At 37.9% G+C, this 12,946-nt stretch overlaps 1 protein-coding gene across 4 annotated transcripts in view; it reads left to right on the forward strand.

The window, feature by feature from the left end:
• RAD18 (RAD18 E3 ubiquitin protein ligase) overlaps window positions 1-12,946 on the forward strand; it is a 113,373-nt gene that overhangs the window by 26,670 nt on the left and 73,757 nt on the right. For all 4 annotated transcript variants that reach the window (XR_015248266.1, XM_086697531.1, XM_086697532.1 and 1 more), the window contains exons 5-7: window positions 7,023-7,360; window positions 8,681-8,780; window positions 11,980-12,164. Coding sequence is in view for 3 of the 4 variants with exons in the window: in XM_086697531.1 (XP_086553657.1) it covers window positions 7,023-7,360; window positions 8,681-8,780; window positions 11,980-12,164 (623 nt within the window). In the remaining variant the exon portion in view is untranslated. The remainder of the gene's footprint in view (window positions 1-7,022; window positions 7,361-8,680; window positions 8,781-11,979; window positions 12,165-12,946) is intronic.

Raw genomic sequence — 12,946 nt, forward strand, 5'->3', positions numbered from 1 at the left:
AGAGAGCCACATGGGTTAGTCCTTCAGTTTGTTCGGGCTCTGTGTTTTCATAGGGCACCTTCTCAGTGAGGCTTTCTGTGACCATCCTGTAAAGAGTGCCAAGCTCTTCGCCTCCTCATGCACGGCTTCACTGGCTTTGTTTTTTTCCCATGGCACTTTCATATATGTTGTGTGCATTCTAGTATCTCTTCCCTTACTGTAGTGTAAGCTTCATGAGGACTGAGACGATTTTGTTCTCTGTTATATTTCCACTGCCGAAACTACCCCCTAAGTAGCGGGCACATGAAGAAGTTAATGAGTTTCAGTTTTGGCACGGGGCGTAATTTTATCATCGCGGTAGTGGAGCTGTACTGCTTGCTGCAGGTACAGTCATGCCTCGTTTTACTGCACTTTGCTTTGCTGAACTTCCCAGATGTTTAATTTTTTACAAACTGAAGGTTTTTGGCCACCCTGCATTGAGCAGGTCTTATCAGTGCCATTTTTCCAACAGCATTTGCTCACTTCATGTCTCTGTGTCACATTTTGGTGATTCTTAAAATATTTTGAACTTTTTCATCATTATTTTATTTGTTGTGGTGATACTATGATAATTGTTTTGGGGTGTCACAGACTGCAGCCTTATACGACCATGAATTTAATTTTAATTGATAAATGATACACGTGTACTGACTGTTCCACTCACAGGCCATTTCTCTGCCTCTCTCCCTCTCCTCGGGTCTCCCTATTCCGCGAGACACAACAGTATTTAAATTAGGCCAATTAATAACCCTGCAGGACGTCTAAGTGTTCAAGGGAGAAGAAGAGTCGCATGTCTCATTTTAAATAAAAAATAAGAAACGATTCAGCTTAATGAGGAAGGCATGTTGAAAGCTGAGATAGGCTGGAAGCTAGCCCTCTTGTGCCAAATGGCCAAGTTCTTGAAGTGCTGCTTCAGTGAACACACAAATAGTAAGAAACAAACAACCTTATTGCTGATATGGAGAAGGTTTTAGTGGTCTGGGAAGATGATCAAACTGGCCACAACATTCCCTTAAACCAAAGCCTGATCCAGAGCAAGGCCCTAACTCTTCACTTCTGTGAAGGCTGAGGGAGGTGAGGAAGCCGCAGAAGAAACGTCTGAAGCTAGTGGAGATTGGTTCACAAGGTTTAAGGAAAGAAGCTGTCTCCATTACATAAGAGTATAAGGTAAAGCAGCAAGTGCTGATGTAGAACCTGCAGTGAGTTATCCGGAAGTTCTAGCGGAGCTCGTTAATGAAGGTGACTGCGCTAAACAATAGATTTTCAATGTGGATGAAACAGCTTTCTATTGGAAGAAGACGCCATCTAGAACTTTCATAACTAGAGAGAAGTCAGTGCCTGGCTTCAAAACCTCAAAGGACAGGCTGCCTCTCTTGTTGGGAGCTAATGCCGCTCGTGACTTGAGGGTGAAGCCAGTGTTCATTTAGCCTGTGGATTGTCCCAGGGCCCTTAAGAATTATGCTACATATACTCTGCCTGTGCTCTGTAAATGGAACCACAAAGCCTGGACGATAGCACATCTGTTTATAGCATGGTTTACTGAATAGTTTAAGCCCACCGTTGGGAACTGTTGCTCAAGAAAAAAAGATTCTTTGAAAATGTTACTGCTCATTGGCAGTGCACCTGGTTACCTATAGGGCTGTGATGGAGATGTACGAGATTAATGTTGTTTTCATGCCTGCTCACGCAGCATCTATTCTGCAGCCCGTGGATCAAGGAGTGATTTCAACTTTCAAGTCTTATTATTTAAGAAATACTTTTTGTAAGGCTGTAGCTGCTGTAGATAGTGATTGCTTTGATGGATCTGGGCAAAGTCTGTTGAAAACCTCCTGGAAAGGATTCACCATTTTAGATGCCATTAACGACATTCGTGATTCATTGGAAGAGGTCAAAAATACCAGCAGGAACAGAAGTTTGGGAGAAGCTGATCCCGACCCTCATGGATGACTTTGAGGGGTTCACCAATTCTGTGGAGGAAGTAACTGCAGATGTGGTGGAAACAGCAAGAGAACTAGAATCAGAAGTGGAGCCTGATGATGGGACTGAATTGATGTAATGTCGTGATAAAACATAAATGGATGATCAGAGCAAGTGGTTTCTTGAGATGGAATCTACTCCTGGTGGAGATGCTGTGAAGATTGTTGAAATTAAAAAAAAAGACTACTGCCATTCTGTGGCCTTTGATTTCCATGTAAATATTAGAATGAATATACTGTTTCCACCCCCAAAAAAGTTGCTTTTATTTTGATTGGCATTGCATTGAATCTATAAATAAATATGGGGAAAATGGGCATGTTAACCTTGTTGAGTTTTCTAGTGCATGTACCCAGGGTATTTATTTATTTAGGCTTTTTAAAAATTTTCCGCAGCAAATTTGGTAGTTTTCAAGACATAAGTTTTACACATTTTTGTTAAATTTATTCCTAGGTATTTAATATTTTTGATGATATTTCAAGTGGTATTTATTTAAAAATTTTATTTTCCATTTGCTAATACATAGGCATGACATTAATTTTTGTTTAACAGATATTATGTCCAGGGATCTTGTAAAAATTCACTTACTCTAGTTGCTTGTAGAGTCTTTGGATTTTTTATAAACATAATCATGTCACTTGCAAATAAAGTTTTCTTTCCCATTTTGTGTGTGTGTGTGTGTGTGTGTGTGTGCCTTATCACAAAAGCTATGGCCTCCAGTATAATTTGAACAGAGATGGTGGCAGTAGACATCCTTGTCTGGTTTTCACTCTCAGGGGAAGATGTTCAAGCTGTAATAGTAGCTATAGTTTTTTCTGAAAGTATCTTTTTTCAGATTAAGAAAGTTTCCTTCTGTTCCTAGTTTTCTAAGTGTTTTTGTTATGAATGGGTATTGGATTTTATCAAATGCTTTTTCTACATTTATTGTAATGATTGTATAATTTTTCTCCTTAAATTTGCTAATGTGGTGAATTACATTGATTTTTCAAATAACCAACCTTGTATTCCTGAAATAAGTCTCATTTGGTCATGATGCATTATATGTTTTTATTTATCTGTAGATTTTATTTGTTAATGTTTCATTTATGATTTTTGTGTTTATATGTATGAGATATTATTGGATTATAATTTTATTTTCCTACAATGTGCTTGTCAGATTTTGTTATCAAGGTTATGCTGGCTTTAATATGAATTGGGAAACATTCTTTTTTTATTTTCTGGATAACTTTGTGTACCATTGATATTATTTCTTCTATAAATATTTGGTAGAATTCACCAGCAAAACTGTCTGGGCTTGGGGTTTTCTTTGTAAGAGGGCTCATTATTTGTCATTACAAAAAAATTTGTAATATTTTTTATTTGTTAATTACATCACTTTGATTAATTGGATTGGTTCACATCTTCTGTATTCTTACTGATTTTTGTCCATTTTGTTAGTTAGAAAGGTATGTTTAGATTTATACACACTGTTATTTAAACCAACCATTATTGTGAATGGACTGTTTCTCCTTTTAGTTCGTTCAGTTTTTGCTTTATACATTTTGAAGCTATACTACTAAGTGAATATAATTTATGATTTTTTAAATGTTTATTTTTGAGAGAGAGAGTGAGAGAGCATGCACACTAGTGGGGAAGTGGCAGAGAGAGAAGGGGACAGAGGGCCCAAAACAGGTTCCATGTTGTCAGCACAGAACCTGACACATGGCTCGAACTCATGAACCTCGAGATCCTGACCTGAGTTGAAACCAAGAGTCGGCTGCTTAACTGGTTAAGCCATCCGGGAGCCCCTATAATTTATGATATTTATGCTTTGAATTAAATTGACCATTTTGTCAAAATGAGATGTCCCTCTTTATCTCTCATGATACTTTTTGCCTTAATGTTGTCTGTTGTTAATGTTACCATATCAGCTTTCTTTTCATTAATATTTTCCTGGTACTTCTCTTCCTATCCTTTTATTTGCAACCTTCCTGGGTCTTTATATTTAAAGTATTTTTTCAAACAGTGTATAAGTGTATCTTATTTTTAATCTAGTCTGACCATCTTTGTCTTTTAGAGTATTTACCCATTACATTTAATGTGATTACAGTTTAGCATGTTACCTTTGTTTTCTTTCTCCATTTGTTTCTTTGTAAAAAAAATTATTTATTTCTGCCCATTCTTTATGATATTAAAAGTATTTTTATTGTTTCCTTTGTTAGTTTTTACATTATATCTCTTAGTGTCACTCTTTTAAGTCCTTACTGAAGAAATGACAAAATATGTCCTAATAATAGTGTACCATAAATTAGTATTTTCATCATGTCCTGAACAGTGCAAGAACTTTACAGTATTTTTATATTATTTCTCTTTTTTTAAAACTATGTTTTTGTATGTATTTTACTTACATGTTTGCTGTCAATCCCACAAGACATTGTTAGTGTTGTTGAAAACAGTTTTGTTTTGACCCACATATTTACCTTTTGTGGAGCTGCTGATTGTTTTTTTTTTTAATTTTTTTTTTAACATTTATTTATTTTTGAGAGAAGAGGCAGAGTGTGAGCAGGGGAGGGGCAGAGAGAGAGAGGGAGACACAGATCTGAAGCAGGCTCCAGGCTCTGAGCTGTCAGCACAGAGCCCGATGCATGGCTCGAACTCAGAGACTGCGAGATTATGACCTGATCCGAAGTCAGACACCTAACCGACTGAGCCACCCAGGCGCCCCTGGAGCTGCTGATTGTTACTGACATTTTTGTACCTCCCTCTAGAATCATTTTCCTTAAGCTGAAGAACATTTTTGTACTACCTCCTTGTCTGCCGGTGAGGAATTCTCTTAGCTTTTCTTAGCTTGAGAATGTATTTTGCTTTTACTTCAGAACACAATTTTCCTTTAAAAAAATGTTTATTTCTTTATTTTGAGAGAGAAAGAGAGAGAATGAGCAAGGAAGGGGCAGAGAAAGAGGGAAAGAGAGAATCCCAAGCTGTGCTGACGGTGCAAAGCCCGATGTGGGGCTCGAGCTCATGAACCATGAGATCGTGACCTGAGCCGAAATCAGGAGTTGGATGTTTAACCAACTAAGCCACTCAGGGACCCCTAGAACACTTAAAAAAAAAATTTTTTTTTTACGTTTATTTTATTATTGTGGGACAGAGCATGAGCATGGGAGGGGCAGAGAGAGGAGGAGACACAGAATCTGAAGCAGGCTTCAGGCTCCGAGCTGTTAGCACAGAGCCCGACACGGGACTTGAACCCACCGACTGCGAGATCATGACCTGAGCTGAAATTGGACGCCCAACCCACTGAGCCACCCAGGCGCCACCCCACCCTCTCCCCCAGAACACTATTTTTAATGGAAATGGAATTCTTGGTAGTTTTGCTTTCTTTCTGTACTTTAAAGGTGTCATGATGTCATAATATTATCTCTTTGCTTTCATTGTGAAGTCAGTGCTGTTTTTATTATTTATTGGAGCAGTGGTTCTCAATGGGGAGTGATTTTACCTTCACTTCACCCTCTCTTCCAGGGGGAAATTTGGTAATGTCTGGATATGTTTTGGTTGTCTCAACCTGGGGTGGGGTATATGCTGCTGACATTGCTACAATGCACAGAACGGTTCTTCACAACAAAAAATGATTTGACTGACAGTGTCCTAAGTGCCAAGGTTAGGAAACTGTGCTTTAGAGGTAACATGTCTTATTTTTTTTTCTGGTTGTTTACAAGATTTTCTCTTTCTTATTTTTTAACAGTTTGATTAATATATGCCCAGGTTTTATTTTCTTTGTTTTATCCTTTTGGGAATGAATTTTAATTCCCTCTAACACTACACTATCTTTTTACTCATTTGTGTGTTTTTTCATCGTTTTTCTTTAATATATTCATTGTAGTTATCTTGAAGTCTTTATAATGCTACTCTTTGGACCACTTCTGGATCTGCTTCCATTGACTATTTTATCTTTTGATTATATGTGTTTTGAACATTGTTGATGAAATGTTATAGAGGCTGCGAATTATCCTCCTTTGAAAGATGTTGGGTTCTGTTCTGGTTCCAGCTCTTCACTTTTATTCTGCCGGGGCCTTGTTTAGTTCTTTGTTGGATTTGGCCTACTTCAGTTTTATTTATTTTTCCTAAGGTGTGGCCTTTGTGGGGTTTCAACTGAATGTCTAGGATCTTTATAAGATCTCTGCAATTGGGGCTCAAATTCCAACAACTTGTCAGCAGCTTTGGGAATCTCAGTTTCCCAGCATCTGCTTCCTACTAGGTCGCCTTGTGCTTTTGTCTTATGCTTTTGCAGCCATGGAGATGATCAGGAGTGGATGAGAATTTCTATGCAGATTTTTGGTGTTCTCTTTCTGTGGCTACCCGCTGTCCACCACCCTGTCCCTCCAATTCTAGCCATCTTTGCCCAGAACTCTGATCTCTGTTTCCACTCCCAGAAGATGCTTCCAGGGAAGTTCTTGGGGGCAGTGGTGGGTCACCTCATGTTTTTCTTCTCTTTCATTGACTACAGGCTTGTGTTGACTATAGTTCATGCTATAAACAGTTGTTTTATATGTTTTGTCCAGATTCTAAAGTTATGTATGGTTAGAGAGTAAGTCTTATACCAGGGATTCTCCAAGGCTAGATTCTGAAGTATCTCTTTTCCTTTATAAAAGATTTACTGCATTAAAATATTTATTTATGTATGTATGTATGTGTGCGTGTGCATGAGTGGGGGAGGGGCAGAGAGGGAGGGAGAGAGAAAATCCCAAGCAGGCTCCGTGCTGCCAGCACAGAGCCTGATGCGGAGCTCAATCCCACAGACTGTGAGATTAGGACCTGAGTCAAAACCAAGAGTCAGATGTCTAACACCCTGAACCCCCCAAGTGCCCCAAAGATTAACTGCTTTTTAAATCAGGTTTATTGCTTTGAAGAAATGCTGGTTTGGTTGTCATTATGGAATAAGTTCTGTGTTTCACGGAAGCAAGTGTTAATTGGGAAAACGGGTTATGTCAGTTAACTTACTAAGTATAACTTGACGTCTTAGTTACCTATTGTGTTTTTGGTGCTTCAAGGAATCAATTGCTGCAGTTTGCCTTAGAGTCACCACCCATATCTCCTGCTTCCTCCTCTTCAAAGAACCTTGCTGCCAAAGTACACACTCCGGTGGCCTTCAGACATTCTTTAAAGCAAGGAAGCAAATTAATGGAGAATTTCTTGATTAGAGAAACTGGTGGTTCTACATCAGAGTTGTCGATAAAAGAGAATGAAAGCAAAGTCATCCCTCAAAAAGAGGTGAGCACTTCTTCAAAGACCAAAGAGGCACCTTCTGTAGAAAAGACAGCTCCACGTTCCTTAGTGGCTAATGTTCCTGAGACACCCTCTACGTCAACTTTGAAACAGGCTGCCAAAGGTAGGAAATTATTTTCATATATGTGTTTTCTTACTTAATGGAAATCTTTTCATCCCACATGACATAAGAATAAATCAGCATCTTGAGGGGGGAAGGAATGGGAAAGGGCAAACCAGATTTCACATTTTAACATTCTCAGAAATTGATGTAGGCAGTGCTGCAAGATATTTTTGTACTCTTTCTCTCTCATAGAATGGGAATTGAGGCTGATTGCTGGAAAAATGAAGCAGTTTTAATTAGCTCATATTTTAACTATGGCAGTTGGTGTCTATTTTTCAGCTTTTAATTTCCCCCCTCATCTTTCATATCAATTCCATTTTAATCTTAAAGAGCTCCTTTTGTCTTATTATACCACTGCTTGAACACTTCCAAGCTGTTACGACTGGTGTTTATAGCCACAGACAATTTGACCCCTCATCTAGCTGTCTGATCTTATTTCTTATTTTTCCCTCTCAAAAATCCTTCTATACTAGCCCAGCTGATCTCCCCATTATTTCTTGAATATACCCAGAGATTGGAAAAACTACAAGCTGCAGGCCAAATTTGGCTTGACACCAATTTTTGTAAATAAAGGTTCACTGGAAAATATCCACCCCCCTTCTGTTAATGAAGCTTTCATGCTCATGAAAGAGTTTAGTAGTTGTAACAGAGACCATCTGGCCTACAGAGCCTACAATCTCTACTACCTGGTCCTTCACTAAAAATGTTTGCTGACCCTTGTTTTACCTTTCTAGACTTTATCCAGATCCTAACCGTTCTTCTGTTGTGTCAGATAATACTGGCCTCTCCCATCACCAAAGTGGCAGAGCACTTGCCTTCTGGACTATTTTGTGTACAGTTTGCTTTTTTGATGATGAATGGCTCGGTTTGTTTAACCTAATTATTTCCATGTCTTTTCTTGCCTGTGAAGTTCAGAGCACCTTTTAGGCAGAAATTAGGTCTTAACACATCTTTGGTATGCCCACATCACATACAGTGCAGGGCAATGAGTGGTTATTAAACTTAGGTTGAAATTAGCATATTAGTACTCAAGAGTTTAAATTTTGTAAGGATAGGTGAATTTTAAGTGCATTTCCTGACAAATCTTTGATCATTGTATCAATTGACCGTTCTTGTAGTGTTTTTAGCTAATAGTTAAAAGTCTGTCCTACCTCTATTGCCCTGAGGGGCCCTTCTTTTTCTCTTTTGCTTTTCTAAGTGCATGTTAAGGTTGGAATTCTATTTTTTTTTCTATTAATTGCTGAAAGATGTCAGGTTATATGTTATTTTTGCCCTTTCCATAAATAATAAAATCTTTCTTTCTCTTTTTAAAAAATACAGTGGATTGTCCTGTTTGTGGGGTTAATATTCCAGAAAATCACATTAATAAGCACTTAGACAGCTGTTTAACACGTGAGGAGAAGAAGGAAAGCCTCAGAAGGTAAGGAAGTTAAGTGTAACCATTCACCTACTTTAGCAAGGTACTTCTTGTGCTTTGTGAACTATTCCACCAGCTCTTCCATTCTGTCTCCTTTGCTCTGAGGGTTATTTCCCATAAGCCATAAGAATCTGGTGACCTTGATGGAACTGGAGGGTATTATGCTAAGTGAAATTAGTCAGAGAAAGACAGAAATCATATGACTTCACTCATATGAGGACTTTAAGAGACAAAACAGATGAATATAAGGGAAGGGCAACAAAAATAATTTGGGAAGGGGAACAAAACAGAAGAGACTCATAAATATGGAGAGCAAACTGAGGGTTACAGGAGGGGTTGTGGGAGGGGGGATGAGCTAAATGGGTAAGGGGCACTAAGGAGTCTACTCCTGAAATCATTGTTGGACTATATGCTAACTAATTTGGATGTAAATTTAAAAAGATAAAAAAATAAAACAAGTTAATAATTAAAAAAAAAAAGAATCTGGTGACCTTCATTCTCCTTAGAAATGTTTCTTCTTGGGGCACTTGGCTGGTTCAATTGGTAGACCATGTGACTCTCAATCTCAGGGTTGTGAGCTCAGGCCCCATGTTGGGCATGGAGCCTGTTTGGAAAAAAGAAAGAAAGAAAGAAAAGAAAGAAAAGAAATGTTTCTTCCTGAGGAATAAGTTTTGAGTATAGAAGCTGAGCATTTTCTCCTTGAATAGTGAGGAATCAGCATCGGTCCTCTTGTTTGGACTGCTCTTTTTCTAGATGCATCTGCCATATTTCTTCTAATACATTTAGTTACGTCAATTTATCTAAGACCTGCTCATCCATATGTAATTAAGTTCAAGTTCCAACAGTGGTCCCACACCTTGTTCCATATTGTATGTTGTCCTGCCATTTGCTCTGTCTTGCAGTTTAGAAGCACTGCATATTGTATCTCTCTTAAGGAAGGATTCACTGCACCGGTGAGTGTATTGAAGGCTCTGAGAAGTTCTGTATCGAAGGTAGTTGTTGGAATTTGTGTAATCCAGCAATTACTACATTTATTTGACTGCAAAACCTTTTTGTCCTCATAACTCATATCTTGCAAAACTAGTGTTTGTGAAGGTACACTTAGGGAAGCATTGAGCTCTGTTTCTCTTTAGTTACATCCTGATCCTGGGGTCTGGTCACATAAGAGAGACTGTGACATTTGAAATATTTTATCCACAACACCCTGAGGGGCCGTTTTCTCGATAGGGGTGACAACCCTCCACCCGTTCCATGTAGAATCGTATCAGAATTGATTCAAAGAATACTCTTCCTTTTGATGCCTTCAGATTCTGAGGACCCTTAAATGCATTACTTTCACTAAATGATGAAAGAAGGGTCAGTGTTATCTTCATGTTTTGGGCATCATCTGTCAGTCTTCATATTTAAAAATTTCTTGATAGAAGTTGTTGATTGCTGCTCTTGCATTTCATTGTAAATGCCTGTGAACAGCACAGTTTTCCATTCGAATTTCACAGGCATAAGTTTAATAACCTAGTCTTGCTAAGCCAAAATGTTTTAGATGCAGACTTAATGAACTGTCCCTCATAATGTGCATGTACAAACTCCTACAAAATGTTTTAGGTCTCGCTAACTACTGTGATTTTTATTTAGCCGTGATCTTATCCTGTAGAGCCCCCTGGGTAATTTTCAGAAAACTGTAATCTGTTGAGAGTCTGCAAGTCTTTGTGCAGTTAAATAGTGATCTCTGGCTTTTAGACTTTATTGATAGAGCATAAAAGAAACAATTTAGCTAGGGAGTGGTGCTGTAGGTTTATAGAAAAATGTTTGATTGTTTTCAGTCTCCATTTATTCAACTGTGCCATTTCTCTCAGTATAGTCTTTAGGCCATTTGCATCAGATTTACCCTGTGGAAGCTTATTAAAATAGACTTTAGGTCTCCACTTCAGAAGTGGGTGGTATGGAGATGTGACCAAGAATCTGCAGTTTAATAAGCTCTCCTGGTAGTTCCAAGATTCGCTACAGTTTGGGTAGCATGGCCTTGAAGCCAAACTAGTTATATGTAAGTCCTTTGTGAAATCTCGTTTTTTGGATAAACCTTTTACTTTCAAGGGCTTATTAGTTTCTACCGGAGATTTGGCATTTTCATTTGGAAATTATGGGAATTGTAATGACTCCTTTGAATGCGTATTTATTAAGTACCTAATTGCCATGGTGTTGAGCCAAGCAGTGTACTCAGAGTCAGATTATAATTGTATTAAATAGATTAAAACTCACCAAGGGTCCCTTTTATAAAATTGTCTCAAGTCATTGATACCCTTAGCTTGATTTCTATTCCATCTTAAGAAATAATGTTTATTAATTCCTTTTTTGGATGGAGCAGAAGAAAGTCATTTGATAGGGCTTTGTTATATTACATTGCAGCTTAGTGCTTGTCACTGTATTAATTATATAAGTAGAATGAAGAGCCAGGTGGTGGTTTTGCTAATACACTTGTAATGCCTTATATATTTGTTACTGTAATTAATTGAAGTTAAAGATAACAGAACCCTCAGTATTTTTTGCTGTTGTTTTCAATCGTGTTCTTTGAAGATGCTGCCATAAGAATACTATCTACCTGTTGGCTTTCTGACTTCTTTTTTCATTGGCAGTAATGAATTGGGTAAAGCTAAGGGGGTGGGGGTAGTTTTGATTGTGGATTAGAATTTTTTCTCAAGAAGTTATATTCTTAAATCTGTCGTTTAAATCTCAATAGTGTTTATACTCTGATCATCTGAGGTAACTGTTTTTTATAGCTTTTGCCTGGAAACCATGGATGCATTTTAGGGCAAACATGTTTTAAAGCATTGGAGAATTGAGTAAGTCTATGTAAGTGTGATTCTAAGTGAAGTTCTTACAGCAATTAGTGCATAGGCCTTCCATGGGCATCCCAGGTCTGCATCCTTAGGCCTGACCTCCTTATGAGACCTACGTTCCTCTAAGTTTGGCTGCCATGTGGACCCTGGTATCTGAATGTGCTGTCAGCACCTCAGATACATCATATCCAACACTATCACCTTTATTTGCAAATTGGATCCTTCTTCTCTTTCTCACTTTTATCTTAATGGTTCCACTGCTCTCCCAGTCACACTGGTACTCTGTCAAGGCAAATTACTGTTTTATGTGAAGAGATTTTGATAATTCAGAGTAACCCTTAGTGATTTCATTTTTTCCCTCTTTTCAGTTCTGTTCACAAAAGGAAGCCTCTGCCCAAAACTGTGTATAACTTGCTCTCAGATCGCGACTTAAAGAAAAAGCTAAAACAGCATGGATTATCTATTCAAGGAAGTAAACAACAGCTCATTAAAAGGCACCAAGAATTTGTACACATGTACAATGCCCAGTGTGATGCTTTGCACCCTAAATCAGGTAAGCTAGTAAAGCAATGAGTTCTTCTTTTCTCTGGATAAAGCAGTTTGTGTAGCTCAGGGATTATAAACCGTAGAAAAGAAACATTAATAAGTATAATTTTGATAGTAGATGAGACATGCAAATGTATTCCTTCAAAAGGTATCTAGAATACGCTCTGATAAGCCAGCCTTTCTCTCAGCCTCTTAGTCCCTATTCCCATCTCAGAGGCAACCCCTGCTGCCTGTTTCTTATGTATATCTTTCCAGAGATAGTGCAGGATGAAGTCTTGATCTAGAGAGCTGGGTTATAATCCCAGTTTTGTAGCTTTACGACTGGGGGACTATGGGCAAGCTACTTACTATCTCAGTTTTCTCATCCATAAAATAAGGATTATGATACTGTGTGCTATATAGTGTTTGTAAAGGAAATAAATGAAAAGTGCATGGCATTGTATCATAGCAAGTAGTTAGCATTCAACAAATGTTACCATTATGATTATAAATTATACACAAACATATGTCGTTGACTATTGTTTTGTAAAAATGTTAGTACTATATACACACTATTTAATGGTTTGTCCTTTTCATTTAATCACACACATGTTTTGGAGTTCTTTGAATTATTAGCATATATAGAATTGCCTAATTTTTTAAAAACTGAAGTACAGTATGCAAACAGAAAAGTATACAAATGGTATTGTTTAGTGAATTATCACAGAGTAAATTTCACAAAGGGAAAATACCTTTGTAACTACTTTTCAGATAAGAACCAGCATCCCCAAAGCCCCTGTGCTCCCACCT

Source organism: Puma concolor, chromosome A2 (genome assembly GCF_028749965.1).
Source record: "Puma concolor isolate L17-30 chromosome A2, mPumCon1.1.hap2, whole genome shotgun sequence".
NCBI lineage: Eukaryota > Metazoa > Chordata > Mammalia > Carnivora > Felidae > Puma > Puma concolor.